General features: G+C 46.7%; 2 protein-coding genes across 5 annotated transcripts; both read left to right on the top strand.

The window, feature by feature from the left end:
* The first annotated feature begins 1,345 nt into the window (after positions 1-1,345).
* On the top strand, positions 1,346-3,918 carry CNBP (CCHC-type zinc finger nucleic acid binding protein). Of its 4 annotated transcripts, none has more exons than XM_062620780.1 (4): positions 1,346-1,449; positions 1,730-1,825; positions 2,014-2,212; positions 2,855-3,918. In XM_062620780.1, the coding sequence occupies exons 1-4, from the start codon at positions 1,347-1,349 to the stop codon at positions 2,970-2,972; spliced, it is 516 nt and encodes a 171-aa protein (XP_062476764.1). In that variant the 5' UTR covers position 1,346; the 3' UTR covers positions 2,973-3,918. The 4 variants fall into 4 exon arrangements, with proteins under 4 accessions (XP_062476764.1, XP_062476757.1, XP_062476779.1 ...); XM_062620773.1 differs by having other exon boundaries at positions 1,730-1,824; positions 2,010-2,212; XM_062620795.1 differs by having other exon boundaries at positions 1,733-1,825.
* A 1,578-nt stretch (positions 3,919-5,496) lies between these two features.
* Positions 5,497-15,882, top strand: ISY1 (ISY1 splicing factor homolog). Its single transcript, XM_062620749.1, has 11 exons — positions 5,497-5,554; positions 5,669-5,691; positions 6,738-6,789; positions 8,229-8,294; positions 8,992-9,034; positions 9,201-9,313; positions 9,531-9,648; positions 10,160-10,282; positions 12,465-12,568; positions 13,743-13,826; positions 15,116-15,882. The coding sequence occupies exons 1-11, from the start codon at positions 5,552-5,554 to the stop codon at positions 15,221-15,223; spliced, it is 837 nt and encodes a 278-aa protein (XP_062476733.1). The 5' UTR covers positions 5,497-5,551; the 3' UTR covers positions 15,224-15,882.
* Positions 15,883-17,478: the final 1,596 nt, after the last annotated feature.

Below are 17,478 nucleotides of genomic sequence, written 5' to 3' on the forward strand. Positions count from 1 at the left end.
ATTTAAGAGCTAAATGTTAGGGTACTAATTCTGGTTCCTTCTTGAGGTCATGTGCTGTTCTTACTGCTTCTGTAGTGGCTTCCTTTAAGACGCATTCATGAATGTTCCTGGTAATCTGGCATGCTGACTGGCTTGGGGGGAGGGAAGCATTCTGTAACATGATTTAAGTTGTCAGGCTACAGGAGGATTATCTTGATGGGGATCAGGTAAACCACCAAACATACCAGATAATGATTCTACTTCTCCTGGGTTAAGCATAATGAAGTAGGAGAGAGAATCTGAAGTATTTAAACTTAAGGAGACTTGTTCAAAACAAAGCTTGATGTGAGTATTTTTAGACCAGTGTACTTTAAACTTGTCTTCAAGAACACTTTAAAAAACGCCTCTGATTTAAATGTTTAACTTCCTTGTTCTTTGCTTTCTAATCCTAGAAGTCTTGTGTAACTGCTTTACAGCTTAGGTAGTTACAGTGCTGTGACTGCAGCCTCTGCAACCTGCCCCATCCTGACCACCGCATCTGTGAGTGTGGCACATGGGGTTCCTGCTTACCGAAGTGCTTACCCCCATTCCCCAATAAGGGCAGAAGTGGTGCTTTATGCTGCCTGGGGCAGGCACGCCTCTGATGCTGCCCTAGCATTCTAAGAATGTTTTCCAAGTTAGCCTTCTAGATATCTGGCAAGTGTCTGGTTTCTTTTAGGGAAGCCATACCTTTTTAAGACATTTTCTTGCATGTAAACCCGGGAGTAAATTGTACATCCTGAGCTATAGGCTCGTATAGTGAAGTTGCAGTTCTTGTTTGTCAGAGTTTAACTGCTGTTTAGGCTATAAGTGAACTTTAGTCTCCATATTTGTACTAACCTAATGTGCTCTTTGAGGTTTTAGGCTTAATACTGCCTATTCTAGAGCAGAACTTGATCAGTCAGTAAATATTGTAGATCAACAACTGCCGGGAAAATAATCATTTGAGAAACTGGGTTTTGAGTTTAACTCTGAGGAGTAGGACAGAAGGTGCGTTACAGAAAGAGAGCAACAGGAGGCTGGTGAGGCAAGAGCTGAAGGGGTCTCCTTTATTCCCACACCCTTAAGCATTTTGTAAGTTTTGAAAACAAAATCTGGCTGCAAAGAACTAGAGGAAAAATTCTCCAGTGTCCTGTGTGTTTGACTGTTCAAAGCTGCCTTTCTTCAAGCAAAGCAGAGGCAAACTTTCATCCTCTGCAGTGGTTTTTCCTTCCCTTTGCCAGTATGGTGGGATACCTCTCCATATCTTACTGTAATGTATCCCTGATGTGGGTGAGGAGAACTTGTTCCAACAGTGTGTGTCTTCCTCCACAGGTGACCTTGCAGCCATGAGCAGCAATGAGTGCTTCAAGTGTGGGCGTACTGGCCACTGGGCTCGGGAGTGCCCCACTGGAATTGGCCGTGGTCGTGGTATGAGGAGCCGTGGCAGAGGTGATTTGATTGCTGTGGTTTTCATTGTGTGTGTAGTAAGATATGTAGCTGACTGTTGTGTATAGTATGTAAATTCAGTTCTCTCAGTGTGCAGTGAAGCAGTCAGGACACAAATGGGTAATAAGGTTTGCTGGTTCTTACTTCTGCATAAGAATTTTGCCAGGGGCATCAGAGAGTGGAGCTAACTTGTCAGTTCAGGGGGCAGTGTCCCTCATTAACTCTGAGGAATATTCTGAATTTAAGGATTAAGCATTTTTTTTCTCCTGTTGCCCATTTCAAGCAGGCTTCCAGTTCATGTCCTCATCTCTGCCGGACATCTGCTACCGCTGTGGTGAGTCTGGCCATCTTGCCAAGGACTGTGATCTTCAGGAGGATGGTAAGTATCACTAAATATTCTATCTCCTCAATCACATGGACAGAGAATTGTGGTTGAAGAGAATGGTTCAGTACACTGATGGTAATTTACTGGGAACAAGCTGTATGTGTCCTTCCTTGGAAGCATGCTACAGCTCGCTCTACCAAGGTTTTATAGTCTTGTTTGGTGTGTTTTTCTTATTGTGGAAGCCTGCTATAACTGCGGTAGAGGTGGCCACATTGCAAAGGACTGCAAGGAGCCCAAGAGGGAGAGAGAGCAGTGCTGCTACAACTGTGGCAAACCTGGCCACCTGGCTCGTGACTGTGACCACGCAGATGAGCAGAAGTGCTATTCCTGTGGAGAGTTTGGACACATTCAGAAAGACTGCACCAAAGTGAAATGCTATCGGTAAGGACTGGGAAGGGGCAACTGCAAAAGCCACCTGAAGGGATGGATGTGTTCTTTATCTAGTTTTGATTAGGAAGTGAAGCTTAAACTTGGACCAAGGAGCTTGTTTCTTGGAACAGTTGTTTAAGACTTAAATGCCTGTTAGCGAAGTCAAGTAGTGGACTTGATGCATGTCTCTGGATGGCCAGAGCCATGCAGGCTTGTGCCAGAAAGCAGCACATTCCCGAGTGCACTGTTCTTGCCCCCACTGAGGTTCCCTCCTGTGGAGGAAGGAGTGAGAACATGGTGCATTTGAGTTAAAAGTAACTGCTCTCAAAACAAGGCTAAATTGCAGGCAGAAGTATTGGAGCAAGCAAACCCCAGCGCGTGCACACACACACCCCAAAGCCACAAACTTCTGTATTCGATGTACAGTGGTTTTGGCATACACAGTGATGAATTAGAGCTGATCAGTTGGGGAACAGTTCCTGGCTGTGGTGAAGACAGAGACTTGCCTCATGTCAAAGACTTCTGGAACACTGAAACTGATGTCTTGAATGTGGAACTAGCATTGCGTGAGCAGATGATGCACTTGTCAGCACAGGATTGCTTCTGCCGGTACCTGTTGTGGATGGTTCTGATAAAAGCCTTTGCCTTTCCCAGGTGTGGTGAAACTGGCCATGTAGCCATCAACTGCAGCAAGACCAGCGAAGTCAACTGCTACCGCTGCGGCGAGTCAGGGCACCTTGCACGGGAATGCACAATTGAAGCTACAGCCTAACTATTTTCCTTTGTCGCCCCTCCTTTTTCTGATTGATGGTTGTATTATTTTTCTCTGAATCCTCTTCACTGGCCAAAGGTTGGCAGATAGAGGCTACTCCCAGGCCAGTGAGCTTTACTTGCCGTGTAAAAGGAGGAAAGGGGTGGAAAAATCAACTTTCTGCATTTAACTACAAAAATGTTTATGTTTAGTTTGGTAGAGGTGTTATGTATAATGCTTTGTTAAAGAACCCCCTTTCCGTGCCACTGGTGATAGGGATTGATGAGTGGGAAGAGTGGAGTCAGACCAGCAAAAACCCTCTCTGGGTTACATGGAAGTGATCCTATGCAGGAGGAAAGAAAATTCTGGAAGTGTCTAAACTTCCTCATAACTTTTATTACAATGGCCTTGGATTGTCTGACCTCAGTAGCTGTTAACACCAAGTAATACCTGTATCGGGCCCTACCTAGAGCATATAGCTGAGTGGGAGTAAACAAACAAGATGCACATGCCTGTTAATGGCCATGAGAGAGAGAGAGAGAGAGAAATCAGGAATAAACTTAAAAGTAACAGTAATTCAGTCAATGAATGTTCATGTTGGAGTTACAGAACGTTATGGGGAGCTTTTGAATAAATACTTCAATCTGGAACCCAGACATCAGTGCTCATAGCATATACAATTTGGAGCTATTCAGGAGTTGCAAATAAATGCATTTTCACAGAAATCAAGATGTTATTTTTGTATACTATATCACTTAGACAACTGAGTTTCATTTGCTTGTAATCAGTTTTTAAAGTAAGATGGTAAAAGCAATTGAAGTCCTAGAACATAGAAAATGTAATTTTAAACTATCAATAAAGCTGGAGGAGGAAGGGGAGTTTGGCTAAAGTTCCTTTTGTTTATTTTTGGTTTCATGTACACAGTGCAAAATAACATATTAAAAAGGGGTATGTGGAGGTGTAAAAAGCTTAGTTTGGACTTTTTCTTTTGTGCTGTCTTCAGTTCCCATGGGGTAGGGTTACTGGGGCCGTGTTGTGCGTGCAGCCTGCGGCCGGCGGGTGTGCGAGTTCCCAGCGTGTGGAGCAGGTTAACGGGCTGTTAGCAGCGCCGCAGCCTCCGCAGCTCCCATTACATCAGACACCCGGTGTTGCAGGCGCTGCCCCTTCCCGTGGCTCAGCCCACGGTGTTGCTTCACTGGGGGATATTCAGCAGGTACGCTCCCCTGATCTGGTGCCTCCGCTGCGAGCGTGTACAGCCGTGACTGGCGAGGGAAAGGGGAGATGTCCTGTGCTGCCCAGGGCTGTGCCACGTGCGTGGTGGCAGAGGGTGTGTTGAAGGCAGTGGGCCGGAGCTCCAGCAGGTTCTAGGGAGGGCTCTGTCCCTTCACCATCAGGGCTGTGTGCTGCGCTCCCCTTCTGCGCTGTCACGCACAGCCAGCTTCGAGTGCTTTCAAAGCTCCGGTTTCATCGGCCATGTGTGATAGCAGCGGGGTGGCTGCGGGCCTCCCTGTAGGGATGAGATGCACCAGGCTGCTGCCGTGCCCCCATGCCCGGGTACAGCGGAGCTGGTGCTGGTCCGTGCTCTTCAGAGGGGCGTTCAAAGGACCCAGCTGGTTACCCCGTTAGCGCTTCCAGGCCTGCGGGCCAGGCTGTTCAGTGGGGCACACCTGCCCCTGGGGGCTGTGGTCGTGCAGGAGCAGCAGAACCTCATCGGGTGGATTCTGTGGATTAGGAAGGTGCAGCCATGAGTAACCAATTGTTTCCTACAAACGGGGCTCCCTACAGATGCCGGGTTCCTACAAACAGGGTTCCCTACAGACGCTGGGTTCCTACAAACGGAGTTCCCTACAGACAGGGTTCCTACAAATGAGGTTTCTTCCAGGTGGGCTTCCTACAAACAGGGTTCCCTACAGATGGGATTCCTACAAATGGGGTTTCCTACAGATGGGATTCCTGCAAACGGGGCTCCCTACAGGCGTGGTTCCTACAAACGGGGTTCCCTACAGACAGGGTTCCTACAAATGGGGCTCCCTACGGACAAGGTTCCTATAAACGGGGTTCCCTACAGAAGGGGTTCCCACAGATGGGGTTCCCTACAGACAGGGTTCCTACAAACGGGATTCCCACAAATGGGGTTCCTACAAATGCGGTTTCTACAAACGGGGTTCCCTGGAAATGGGGCTTCCTGCATACAGGGTTCCCTATAGACAGGGTTCCTACAAACGGGGTTTCTACAAAAGGGGTTCCCTACAGGAGGGGTTCCTACAAACGGGGTTCCCACAAACGGGGTTCCCTGTAAGCGGGGTTCCTACAGATGGGGTTCTCTACAAACGGGGTTCCCTACAGTCTGGGTTCCCACAAACGGGTTTCCCTACAGGCGGGGTTCCTACAAACGGGGTTTCCTACAGACGCCGATTTCCCGGCACCTCTTCCCGCGCTCCGCGCAGCGCCACCGGAACCTCCCGTCCGCTGGGGGGCGACCCGCAGAGCCGCGCACGCGCTCCGAGGTGACGTCCGCGGCGTACTCAGGTAGCGACTGCGCCACTTCCGGTGTCGCTGCCCGTCTGTTTCCGGCGGCGCTGAGGGGCCCGGGTGCCGCCATGGTGAGCGCAGGGCCGGGGCCATGGGTCCGGTGCCGGTGCCATGGGTCCGGTGCCGGTGCCAGGCCCGCCTCGCGCGGCCGCCCTCGCTCACAGCCCCTCTGTTCTCTCTTGCAGGCTCGGAACGCGGAGAAGGCCATGTGAGTGCTGCCGCCGCTGCCCCCCGCCGCAGCTCTGCGCGGGCGCCCCGGTGCGGGCAGGGACAGCGCCCGGGGCCCGCAGACCAGACCGTGCCCCCCCGTGTTCCCCGCGCTGGGTCCGGTGTCAGCGACCCGAGCCCGTTGTGCCGTGGCTCATGGCCGCGCTCGCTGTGCGGCTGTTTGACAGCACTGGGAGTTCAGATGCGTTTTGGCACTTGGTTGTGTTGTGCTGTGCTGATCTACGGGGGGTGGGAGTTGAGGGTGTCCAGAGAAGCTGTGGCTGCCCCATCCCTGGTGGTGTTCAAGGCCAGGTTGGACACAGGGGCTTGGAGCAAGCTGCTCTAGTGGAAGGGGTCCCTGCCCGTGGCAGGGGTTGGGGCTGGAGGAGCTTTAAGGGCCCTTCCAACCCAAAGCACTCTGTGATTCCAAGTATAAATCTTCTTGCTTGGCACTTGCTGGGGCTAAATTTACAGGTTTTAGCCTATTTATTTTTCTGTTGACTTTGTTGAGTACTTCTCCAAAAGGTTTGCTAAGCACGTGTTTAGAACTACTAAATTAGAGACTCTGTAATGAATTTGTCTCATGTTTGTTCTTTAACCTAAACCACTTTCTGAGCTTGTAATAGTAGCTCGGGGAGGCTGCAGAGGCCCTACCACAGCTGTGTGACACATCAGAATCACAATGGTCAGGGTTGCAAGTTTTGTTTGCTTTTTGATGTGTCCCCTGCTGAGGTAGGTAAACTTAATGCTTGTGCTTGTAACTTGTTGATGCCCTTCTGCTGCTCATAATCTAACATGCTGGCATATGCTAAGCAGGCAAAAATGCTTAGCTGCTTACCAAGATCTATATTTGTCTAAGAAATGAACCACTGAGGATTTCCAGTGTTGAAGAGGCCGCTGGCCAGCAGTGTGGCCAGTCAGTGAGTGTGTTCAAGCCTTTGTTTTCTACAGACTGTAATGAAGCCCATCCTAAACATCCAGAGCAAAACTTGTTCCTGTCGGAATGTGGATCTGTAGAAGTAAATCCATTTCCTTTCTTTCCTTTAGGACGGCCTTGGCAAGGTTTCGCCAGGCTCAGCTGGAGGAAGGAAAAGTTAAGGTATGATGTAAAGCCCTAAAGCTCTGGTAGTTCTGGTGGGGAGGGGAGCGTGAGCCATGTACCGAGCTGTGCGGCTGCAGTCGGGTCGGACCTCAGGCAGGAAGGGGAATCCTACAGGAACACCTGAAGCAGGGACTGTATTTCACAGTGACCCAAACAGGAAATGGTGAATAGAATTTTCTGAGCTAAATAACCAGGTTAAGAATTTCTGCGTGTGAAAGGGAAGTGCGAGTTGAACAGCGCTTGCTTTTCATTGTCTTCATGAAATATAGGTAGAATCTGCAGTGGTTTGAAGAAAACCGCAAACTGCAGTAGTGCTGCCAACACCGGCAGAGTGCTGGGCAGAAAGTGAAAATGACGTTTGAGACTCAGGTTACCTCCTTTTGCAACTCCTTGTGCAAACTGATGCGCATGCACTTAGTTTTACCAGCAGTAATCCCGGGGTTGGCTTGGATTTCATTCCAGGAGAGGCAGAGGAATCCCTCTCCTGATCTTGTTCATTGGTAACATTCTGACAACAGGAACCACAGAGCGAAGGCCCTTCAGGGTCACTGTGAACTGGGGTGTGCATGAGACATAACATTGGCTTGTGTTAACCCAGCACGTGATAGCTGTGTGTTGGAGCTGGCCTCACACGCTGTGCCATGTTCACATGGCTTTTTTGCTTGGTGTAAGGTGCCAAAAAAATGGGCTTAGCAACTTTGTCATTTAAAAACCCCACCAATGCAGTGAAAAAATAGCACCCCTAAATCCACACAGACCCTTAAGAGATGGATTCTCAACCATCTCTGGGTATTCCTTTGCCTTTTTTCACTGAATCATATGCGAGAATATTGCTGTGGGGATCAGTGTTCCCAGTTGGACAGGTTTTGGGTGACCGACAGTGGAACTCTGGAAGCTGACTGAGGTGTCCTCACACACAAGTGCGAGCAAGATGAGACAGGAAAGTGGAAAAGAACAGTTTGGGGAGACTATAGTGCAAAAGACTCCATGAGCAACAGCCAGAGAGAATGATGGAACAGAGTGTCTGGTATGTCCTGTGAGGGAAGGCTTTTTATTATCTAAGGGGTAGAGCTGTGAAAGTACAGTAGGGAAAGTGGCAAAAGAACTGCGCACAGAATCCTAGGGACAGGATGAAGTATTAGTTTGTGTGTCCTATATGGAACATTATTTGTCTTGGCAAGGATTATGTGGTGGTTTGAAAAGCAAGTGACAGATTTTGTTTTGGATAAAGTGGGTTTAAGTCATTTGTGTATTCTGTGGTAGTTCAGTGTGTCAGGGCTGTGAATGGTCATTGTTTTCCACTTGCTATGAATGGCTGGGAGGAGAAGCACCGGTAGCACAGTTTGGGATTAACAAGCAATAACGTTTGCAGGGAATGCTGTAAGTGTGTTGATGCTGGGTTAAAACTTCCTGGTGTGTGGATTTCTGTCAAACAGGAACGAAGACCTTTCCTTGCTTCGGAGTGTAATGAACTGCCTAAAGCTGAGAAGTGGAGGAGACAGGTAATGCCAAGCTGTGGGTTTTTCTAATTGTCTAACAGGTAGAACTTCAGCACTTCTCGGTTTGATAGATTTGTTCAGGTCTCTTCAGTGTGCTGACAATTAAATCACAGTCATTTAGACTGGAAGATCAGGCAGGTCACCACAGTATTTAGAGCAGGTTGTACCCCATCAAGCTGCCCAGGGCTGTGTCCAGCTGAGATTTGAGAATCATCAGGGTTTGGATCCCACAGCTTTCTGGGGCCCTGTTCCAGTGTTTGATTGCCTTCTTCATGATCTTTTTTTCCCCTCTAATTTAATCAGTTTCCTTGGTTTCAACTTATGTTTGTTGCTGCTTGTCCTGTGTTGTGCATCTCTCAGACAGCCTGGTTCAGTCCTTTCTATACCCTCTGTTAGGCTGTTGAAGACAGCAACAAGTTGCTCCCTTTTTGCTTTCTCTTAAGGCAGATCAAACGCAGTTCTCTCAGCCTTTCTCTGTACATCACAGGCTCCTGCCCTCCCATGTACAGCTGTAGAAATGTAAAAAGCTTCTGAGATACTGTATTTGTGTCTGAATGAGATCTGTGTTGGTGTTTGAAATTGATAAGCTCGGGTTCATTTCCTAGATCAGAGACACCTTACAAGTTGGATCTTTCTAGGGTTTTGTTTTGCTTTTTCTGCCTTGTTTGGGAAGTTCACTTCTGTGTTCTTGTCTACCCAGATCATTGGGGAGATTTCCAAGAAGGTGGCACAGATTCAAAATGGTAAGGCTTTTCTAAGTACATTTCATTTGTTTGAATCCCCCATCCTAATCAGTTACAGTAAAAATCCCATTTCATGGGAACTACACCATTCCCATTGTGTGAATTCTGGAATGGCTCCGGTACTTCTGGAAAGCTGCCTAATTCATTGCTTTTCCCCCTCTAACAGCTGGCTTGGGGGAATTCAGAATCCGGGACCTGAATGATGAAATAAACAAACTTCTGAGGGAGAAAGGGCACTGGGAATTCAGAATAAAGGAGCTGGGAGGTCCTGACTATGCTGTAAGTGTACACTGGTTTCTGTTTTAATGGGGGAGTTGTAAAAGTAGAGAACCTGTATAAAAACGAGCCATGGGGGTGTTTTACTTGTGGGGTAGTTTGAAGTGGTACAACAGATCTCCTTTCTCATCCTTTAATCTATCAAGATGCATGGGAAAACAGGAAATACAAGATGCAAGAGCAGTAAGACTTTAAACCATGAACTTTCTTTATTTCCCAGCGGATTGGGCCGAAAATGTTGGATCATGAAGGGAAAGAAGTTCCAGGAAACAGAGGTTACAAATACTTCGGAGCTGCAAAGGATTTACCAGGAGTTAGAGAACTTTTTGAAAAGGAACGTAAGTAAATAGCGACTGTTCCCAGATGTGAGCCTACACAGTAGTGTGTCTTGAGTAAAATGTCTGTGTAGTTGTGTGGGGAATGCTAGTAGCCGTGTTTTCTGGCCCATAAATAGACATAAGTGGATAAAACTTTATATGTAGGTTTGTCATGGAAGGAGTGGGAATTCCATGGACCTGAAGAGAGGCAGGCCTGCTGTATCAGCTCTTCCTTACTTGCCATCTGCAGAGAAAAAACTGTGGGAAGTACTCCATGAGCGGGGGGAGCTTGGGATAGGTTTTTATTTCCTTTCATATAGTCGTGTTCAGTGCTGGGACTCCATTTCAGGGGGAAACAGCAATGGAGAACTGCCACAGGATGGGAACTGCACAGAAAAATGCCAGTACCCCTGGCACTGACAGCAGTTTGGTCACACGCTTGGGTGAGGTAGCTGGGGTTGCTGTGAGGCTGATGGGGAATGCACAGCAAGCTGTCAGGATGGACCTGCACGAATGACAACTGTTCTTCCAGCCGTCCCTCCGCCTCGGAAGACTCGAGCTGAGCTTATGAAATCCATTGATGCAGAATACTATGGCTACAGGGATGAAGAGGATGGTATTCTGGAGCCGCTGGAACAAGAACATGAAAAGAAAGGTATGTGAGATACAAAATCAGCCCAAGAAGGGGTCATGATGGGCTCGAAAGTGAAGATACCTTTTCTTTCCCTGCTGGTATTGTCCTGTGCTTAGCTGTCACGCAGGTATCCAGATCATTGCTGTGTAAGGCATTTCAGGGTTGAGGCAGTGTGCTGCATAGTTGGCTTCAGAGTCATCATTGCTACTGTTAATGATTTAATACTATCAGCAAGTGATCTGCTATGAAGCAAAATCTTTTTTCCCCACATTTTTCATGCTTAAGAATGTAAAAGGGTAGGTTGCAGCAGGGAGGTCTGTGGAACGCAAGGGTTATCTCCTCCCTCCTTTGTGAGGACTGGCCATACCATCTGTTTCCTGTCTCATCTCATTATTTATCCATGAGCACAGTTGTCTATCCCTCTTGGAGATTAGAGGGGGCCTTCTGGAAACCCTGAAGGCCCAGTGGCCTGTGTTAATTTAGCCATATGAATGCATTTGTGGATGTTTTTTTCCTTTGAAACCCATACTTCCTCAACAGTTAGTGTTTATCCATGTCTCTGCTCACTCAGTTCTCTGGCTTTGTTTCTACTGACTTGCCCAGTAATGACAACAGGATTATGAGTCTCATACCTGAAACCCTCTTTAAAATTCAGCACTGTGTGACATCTGCCTGCTGTTTGTGTAGCTTTAAGCAAGAGGCTGTGCACCACCTTTATGAGCATCGCCTGTTCCTGGCAATTGGTTGCTGTTTGCATTGTGTATTTGTTTTGTGATCACTTCTTCTGAAGCAGATCGTCAGTGCTCCGTTGGATGTGTGCTGGTGTAGGAGCCACTGGTGGGGTCCTCACAGAACATGGCAGATAAAACAATCAGGTTTTGTTTAAATGGTGCTTCTTTTTGTAGACATTGAAACCTCACTGCAGGAAGTCCTTGTTTGAATGATTGCAAGTTGTTGCGGTTGTAACTGTTACCAATACTTAGTACTGTCATCCACTTCTTACATTTATGCTTTTCCATGTGTGAGATCTTCATAGCATTGTGTGTTAGAGATCCTGCCTTGTCAGTTAGGTTATAAGACAGGGACCTGAAGCATAGCCTGGGGCCTTCAACCAAGTGAGTGGCAGGCAGCTGGCTGGCCCACAGGTGATGGCTAAGAGAGGAAGTTGTGTGGTGCAGCACACCCGGAGCCACCCTCACTCAGTGTTCTTGCACATCTTGCTGACTGCAGACAGAAGTGACTCCTCTGGATTCATGTAGTTACTTAAGAAAATGAACATCTTTGGTGATGGTGCCACTTGAGATAACCAGGCTAGAGATGCGACAGAGCCAGTGGTGCACTAGTAACGTACAAGTCGGATACTATTAACGCACGATAGCTGGGATGCTCTTAGGGCCGCTTGTTGTCTGTTTTCTTTGTGTTTTTTTGTAATCAGAAGAGTTAAATTTTTGTGAAACAAAGTATTGAGGTCCCTTTTCTGTTACAAACCCACCCAAAACCCAGCATTTGCCACTGGTCAGTGCGATCTTGCTTTCTCAGGAAGAGCATTTTAGTGTTTAATCTTTGAGAGCTAGGGGAATGCCTGCTGAGTGTTAACTGTTGCAGGCATTTCATACTGCCTACTTGCATTAATCTTGCACCTCCCAAGGGTATTTATGCACTGGTGTGGTCACTCATTAAGCTGCTTAAAACTTCAGTGCTTCTACTAGGACTCTGCTGTGTAGTAGAGATATAGCAGCTTAATAGCTCTGAGCCAGCAGCGAGTTACAGAAGTGGGATTGTGCTGCAGAAAAGGAGAAATACACTATGAGATGAAAAGAAAGAGACTTCTGTGGCTGGTCACTGTAAGGAGTATAATCATGTTTAATTACACAGGGATCAGCTTTCCTACAGCTGTTGACATGTGAAGTGCCACTTAGCCTCAGTTCAGAAAATAGGTTGATATTTATCCATGACATTTAGAGGTCTAAAATGCACCCAAATTAAGGCATTAGCAATTACCGCACTTCCACAATGCCAGTATTGGGTTTTGCTCAGACTGTGTTGATGTATTTTATTAGATACTGCATCGAGGTTCTATAGTAAGTGTGCGTTGCCAATGTAGAGGACTTGAGCAAGAAGTCTGATGTCAAAGCTTTGGCATTAGGACCATGCTTCTCTAACTTGCTCTCAGATACACTTGCTATTTTCCTTTGCTAACCAGTTATAGCAGAAGCAGTGGAAAAATGGAAAATGGAAAGAGAAGCACGACTTGCAAAAGGTGAGGAAGAGGAGGAAGAAGATATCTATGCTGTCAATGACGATGAGGTATGTGATGGCTAAGGCAATGTGACGTTTCAACTCTTCTACACTGTGTTCTTGAACATAGAGCTGTTTTGCTGAGAGCCCTTCTGTTGCTGTGTTCTGCCCTTCTCTCTGCCTGAGTTAGCCTACGGTTGTCTCTGTTTAGTGAAAATCAGTAGTAGATGAGCACACTTGGTCCATGTTTAGAGAGCTGGCAGCTAGGGAAGACTTTTTACTCGAGTGAGAAACATCTGACAGTTGAGAGCTTGTGAGATTTAACTGTCACTGTCAGGAATGTGGTATTTGTAAGGCAGTGTTTAGTTAACACTGATCAGTCTTACTTCTGAGTACCATCGTTGTGGTTTAAGCTACTGCTGAACCCAGGACAGCCATCCACATCAGTAACAGCATGAGTAGTTTTGTGTGCAGTAGAATTTCACCCTGTCGATGTGTGGCAAACCCAGGGCTTGTCAGGGTCTTGTTTCTAGCTGAATCATGATACAGTAAGGCTTTGCTGGTGCTGCAGTCACTGCTGTGACATAGCTCTTGTTTCTCTATTTTCCCTGCTCCCAGCACCTGCAGGAGAAGTAAGGGATGTTGATGCTGCCCGCCAAGATCCACAAAAGGGGTACTGGAAACTAGTTCTTATTTTACAGTCCATACCTAAGTGGGTTTATCACAAGAACAAAAAGGAGATAGTGCATCGGGTGAGACTGGTGGTTCCTTCAGTATCCTTCAGTTTTATTTGTAGTATCTCATGATTCATAAGTCCAGCACTCAGGTGTGAGAGCAGAGCAGTACAGAGCTATACAGTGAAGCGGTACATAGCTTTATTTAAAGCATTTGCTTTCTTCTTAGTTAGCTGGCTGCTCTTTTGTTGATAGCTTTGCTATGACAGCCAGGAAGGGATGGAAGAGAAGGGAATATAGCTGTACATTCCTGGCCATGCCACAGCGGAGCAAAATCCATATATGAAGAATGAAAGCAATACCTTGAAAATGTTAAGGAGCAGGATCTGACCATGCTGCTGGTCATGTTCCTTTGTTGTTCGGTCCTGTTCACCTGCTTGTTGTGTTTGTGGTGTTGATTGTGCTCTATCTGGTTCCTTCTGGCAAAGCAAGTGAAAAAGGCTTTTTTTGATGACCCCTTTAGAAAGTAAACTTGACGTGGCTTAATTTCTTTCATTGGATTTTGTCAGTCTGATGAGGAAGGTGGCAAGGAGAAAGGTGAAGAAGGCCAACAGAAATTCATCGCACACGTTCCAGTGCCATCTCAACAGGAGGTAAGATGTTACAAAACTAACTTGCAGAGATGCACTCTGACTCCTGCAAGACAGAGATCTTGACTTACAGCAGATCACCAGTAAAAGCGTCCTTGACTTGTTACTACTCTTTAACCCTCTTGCAAATGCTGTGGAACTAGCCAGAATTACGGTACCATTGCTGTTACCTTTCCACCTGAGCACTTCCAAAACCTTCATAAGTATTACATAGATTGGGAAGTGATGTAGTGGTATGATCAAGAAAACCCTGACTGCCCACTCTGTCATTACTGTCCTTTTCCACTGCTGGTCTGACTTTTCCCATTAACTTCATGGGATGATGTCTGAATTGCAGGGCTTGCTCTCATGAGTTTTCTGAAGTTTCTGTATTCTCCTTTGAAGTCATGATCCTGCACATTCAACAAAATACACACTCAATGGTTTGTTAGAACTGCAGGAGGGATGGAATAATTAAAACCATTGCTCTCTGGCTGATGGTATTCTCTGAATGAAGAGAGCATAATTGACTGTCAGAACTGACAGATTCATAACCACTGCTTTACACAGCAGTCTTTCTAATCAGGCAGTACTCAGTGTAACCTTTTTAGTGGCAAATCCTTCCATACCTTATGCCTATGGGATGCCTTCTCGATTCTCAGTTACAGAAAAGCTAAGGTTCACAGCACTTGATTTTAAGAGATGCTGTGTGCAGCACTGGTACAGGTTGCCCAGAGAAGCTGTGGGTGCCCCATTCCTGGCAGTGTTCAAGGCCAGGTTGGACACAGGGGCTTGGAGCAAGCTGCTCTACTGGAAGGGGTCCCTGCCCTCTTTAAAGTACATGCTTGTTAATGAATTGTGTATTGCTGGCACTTCCAGACAAACTTTAGGTCAGAGGTCTGTAGCTGTTGCTGCTGTGAAAGGCACTGAACTGTTATTTCAGGGGTGCAGATTAGTGTGGCGTGACTCCATGTGTTCTGCCCTCGTTAAAGCTGTGCCTGAGACAGTTCTTTGAAACTAAACTCAAGTGACTGTGCTGAGTAAAATGAAATGGAGCTAACTTCCTAACTAAAAAGGATAGAAGCGCAGAGCTGAGATGGAGGTGTCTTTCAACTTCCATGAGCTTTAGCTGAGTAGTGGAAAAGATACTCCTGACTCATCTTAATTCAACTGCTTTTACACTAGAATTACATCAGAATTAAAGCTTTCATGGTCTGTTTCCTGTGGTTTTCTTCCTCCTCTCTTAATAGCTAAGCGTGCTGGGCTTTGGCACCTCAGTTAAGCAGAATGTCTTCCTGTTCTTATATTTGCAGATTGAGGAAGCTCTTGTACGGAGAAAGAAGATGGAGCTTCTTCAGAAGTATGCCAGTGAAACCCTCATGGCTCAGAGTCAGGAGGCAAAGACACTTTTAGGATTGTAACATTGCACCAGTGTGTCCTGGGTTTTGTACAAGCCAGCTAAAAGCAGGAGGTTCACGTGTTCTGGTCGCAGTCACTATCATCTCCCAAAGTCCCTTTGGATGTTAAGAGTAAAATGATGAAGTTCCAGGGTGTTCTGCAGAAGGAGAACGATCGTTTTGGTTTGTCCACTAGGATGCGTTGCACTTCAGTGCTGAAAAAGATCAAACCTAGGTTCACTTGTCTCTGCATCATCAGCAGCTGTCGTCAGCCCTTTCACTGGTGCTTCTTACAGACAGGAGCACAACCGGAGTGACTCCTTAAATCCCAATGAAAGCTGAGTGCCATTACTGCCTTCCTGTACGTTGTATCCTGACCATTAAGTGTGCATGTCTTTCTCCTGTTGGTTTTTGCTGAGGTGAGACCAGAAGTAACTTCCTCTCTTATGCCCAGTTGATTTACCAGCATAGCCTGTTCTGATGGCATCTCTTAGGAGTGACTGCGAGGTGGGTTTGGTTCTTTGTGTACCACATGCAGGTTGTCTAAAAGCTGTTCCCTTTGCTGTGGTTTGTAACTGTGCCTGGGTGGATGCTCAGTGATGGATATTTCAGCAGCTGTTGTAAATATGTCCAACTTTGCAGTACCTGGTTCAAACATTTTTAGTAAAACTGATTTACAACCCAATGTCTTGTTTCATTCCAGCTCAAAGGATCGTGGTGTTTCCCTGATTGCAGCCAAAGAATGGGATCAGAACTGCCCATCTGTGTGGGGAGCTGGAGTTCTGCATCCCCTGCTGCTCTTGGCTCAGGTATCCTGTGGCAAGGGGCAGATTACAGCAGAGCTGTGCAGTCTCATGGGTGACTAACATTGTTGTACAGACTATACAGAATGAGTGAGATCCTGAATTGGGCATCTGCAGCCATGGAGTAGAAGTGCTGCCGAAGGAATATAGTATTTAACAACCACCTAGCTATGTCTGGGACTACTTCTAGGGAGTTTCTAGGTGCTCTTAAGTATTCAGCACTACCTATTGTAAATAATCCACTCCAAAGCAATCAAAGCTCTAACTTAGAAAAACTTTTTGATGTAAATGATCAAATAATAGAAGCCTTGAAAGAGTGGGAAGCATAGCTGCCAAATGGGAATCCTAACAAAGATCAGGTAAACAGCAAGCAGACAAATAACCTCACACACACATTCTTCTCTCCTCCTGTTAGCAGTGTAGCTTTCTCTGCTTTGTAATAAGGCAGCAAATGGGTATGTGTATGATTTGTAGCGGTTTGTGTGCTCTGAGCTGTGAGCATCTTTCCAAAGTTATTCTCAGTTTTTGCTCTGGCCCTTGAGTGTTTTCTGCTCTTGGGTATAGAGGAGGTGATGCGCTTTTATCCACACGCTATCTGCCTTGCTGTAAAAGGCACTGCTGTTTCCCAGAGTTCCTTCCCTGAAACCCCTGCCTGCCAGGAGTGGAAAAAACAGGGTCCTTCCGTGTGGGATGTGCCAACAGGTTTATGGTCTGGCAGTGCCAGATCGGATCTATCAGTTTACTCTTTTTTTTTTTATGCTTTCTGTCATTATCACTGTGTCCCTGACCTATCTTCAGCTTTGCCTATGGAAAAGGTTAGTAGATGAAGGATAAAGGCGCTGTCGCCTGGTACTAAGGCACTGACGTCGTTCCTGGAGCTGAATGCATTGGCAGGCAGGTTGTAAGGCTTGATCACACTGCAGGAGTGTTGGTCACAACACACGTGATGATACCCATAGTGTGACCAGGGCAGGGGAGACATGACACCAACAGCCAACCTGGGCAGCCAGAGGGGTTTGCCAGAAAGGCACTCGGAGCTGGAGCTGGGTTGTGAACAGCCCCCTGCCAGCCATGCTCCTGCTGCACTGCACTTGTTCAGTACTGCACTTGTTCAGTACTGCACTTGTTCAGTACTGCACTTGTTCAGTACTGCACTTGTTCAGTACTGCACTTGTTTAGTACAACAGCTTTTCTTCCAGGGGAAGAGGAATGCCAGTCCTGCTGTACATCTGCTAAACTCTGTGCTGGAGATAACCAAACCAGATCTGGGGGGGAACCTGACTATTTTTTATGGCCTGGCACAGTCTGGGAGTTTAATAATACCACTGGTTGATCCCTTCTGTCACAGTAGGAATATGTAACATAGAAGACAGAAAACAGAATGGTGAAGATAGGTCAGGGACACAGTGATAATGACAGAAAGCATAAAAAAAAAAGAGTAAACTGATAGAGGGAAATCCAAGACAGGATAGGAGC

This window comes from Pezoporus occidentalis, unplaced genomic scaffold, assembly GCF_034315485.1.
Source record: "Pezoporus occidentalis ecotype Australia unplaced genomic scaffold, CSIRO_AGI_Poc_V1 ctg106, whole genome shotgun sequence".
Classification (NCBI taxonomy): domain Eukaryota; kingdom Metazoa; phylum Chordata; class Aves; order Psittaciformes; family Psittacidae; genus Pezoporus; species Pezoporus occidentalis.

Coding starts and splice junctions, on each gene's coding strand:
- CNBP (XM_062620773.1), top strand. CDS start 1,347: ATGAGCAGCAATGAGTGCTTCAAGTGTGGGCGTACTGGCCACTGGGCT. Junction 1,450..1,729: donor TATGAGGAGCCGTGGCAGAG/GTGATTTGATTG, acceptor GCCCATTTCAAG/CAGGCTTCCAGTTCATGTCC. Junction 1,825..2,009: donor ACTGTGATCTTCAGGAGGAT/GGTAAGTATCAC, acceptor TTTCTTATTGTG/GAAGCCTGCTATAACTGCGG.
- ISY1 (XM_062620749.1), top strand. Junction 6,790..8,228: donor TGGAGGAAGGAAAAGTTAAG/GTATGATGTAAA, acceptor TCTGTCAAACAG/GAACGAAGACCTTTCCTTGC. Junction 9,035..9,200: donor GGTGGCACAGATTCAAAATG/GTAAGGCTTTTC, acceptor CCCCTCTAACAG/CTGGCTTGGGGGAATTCAGA.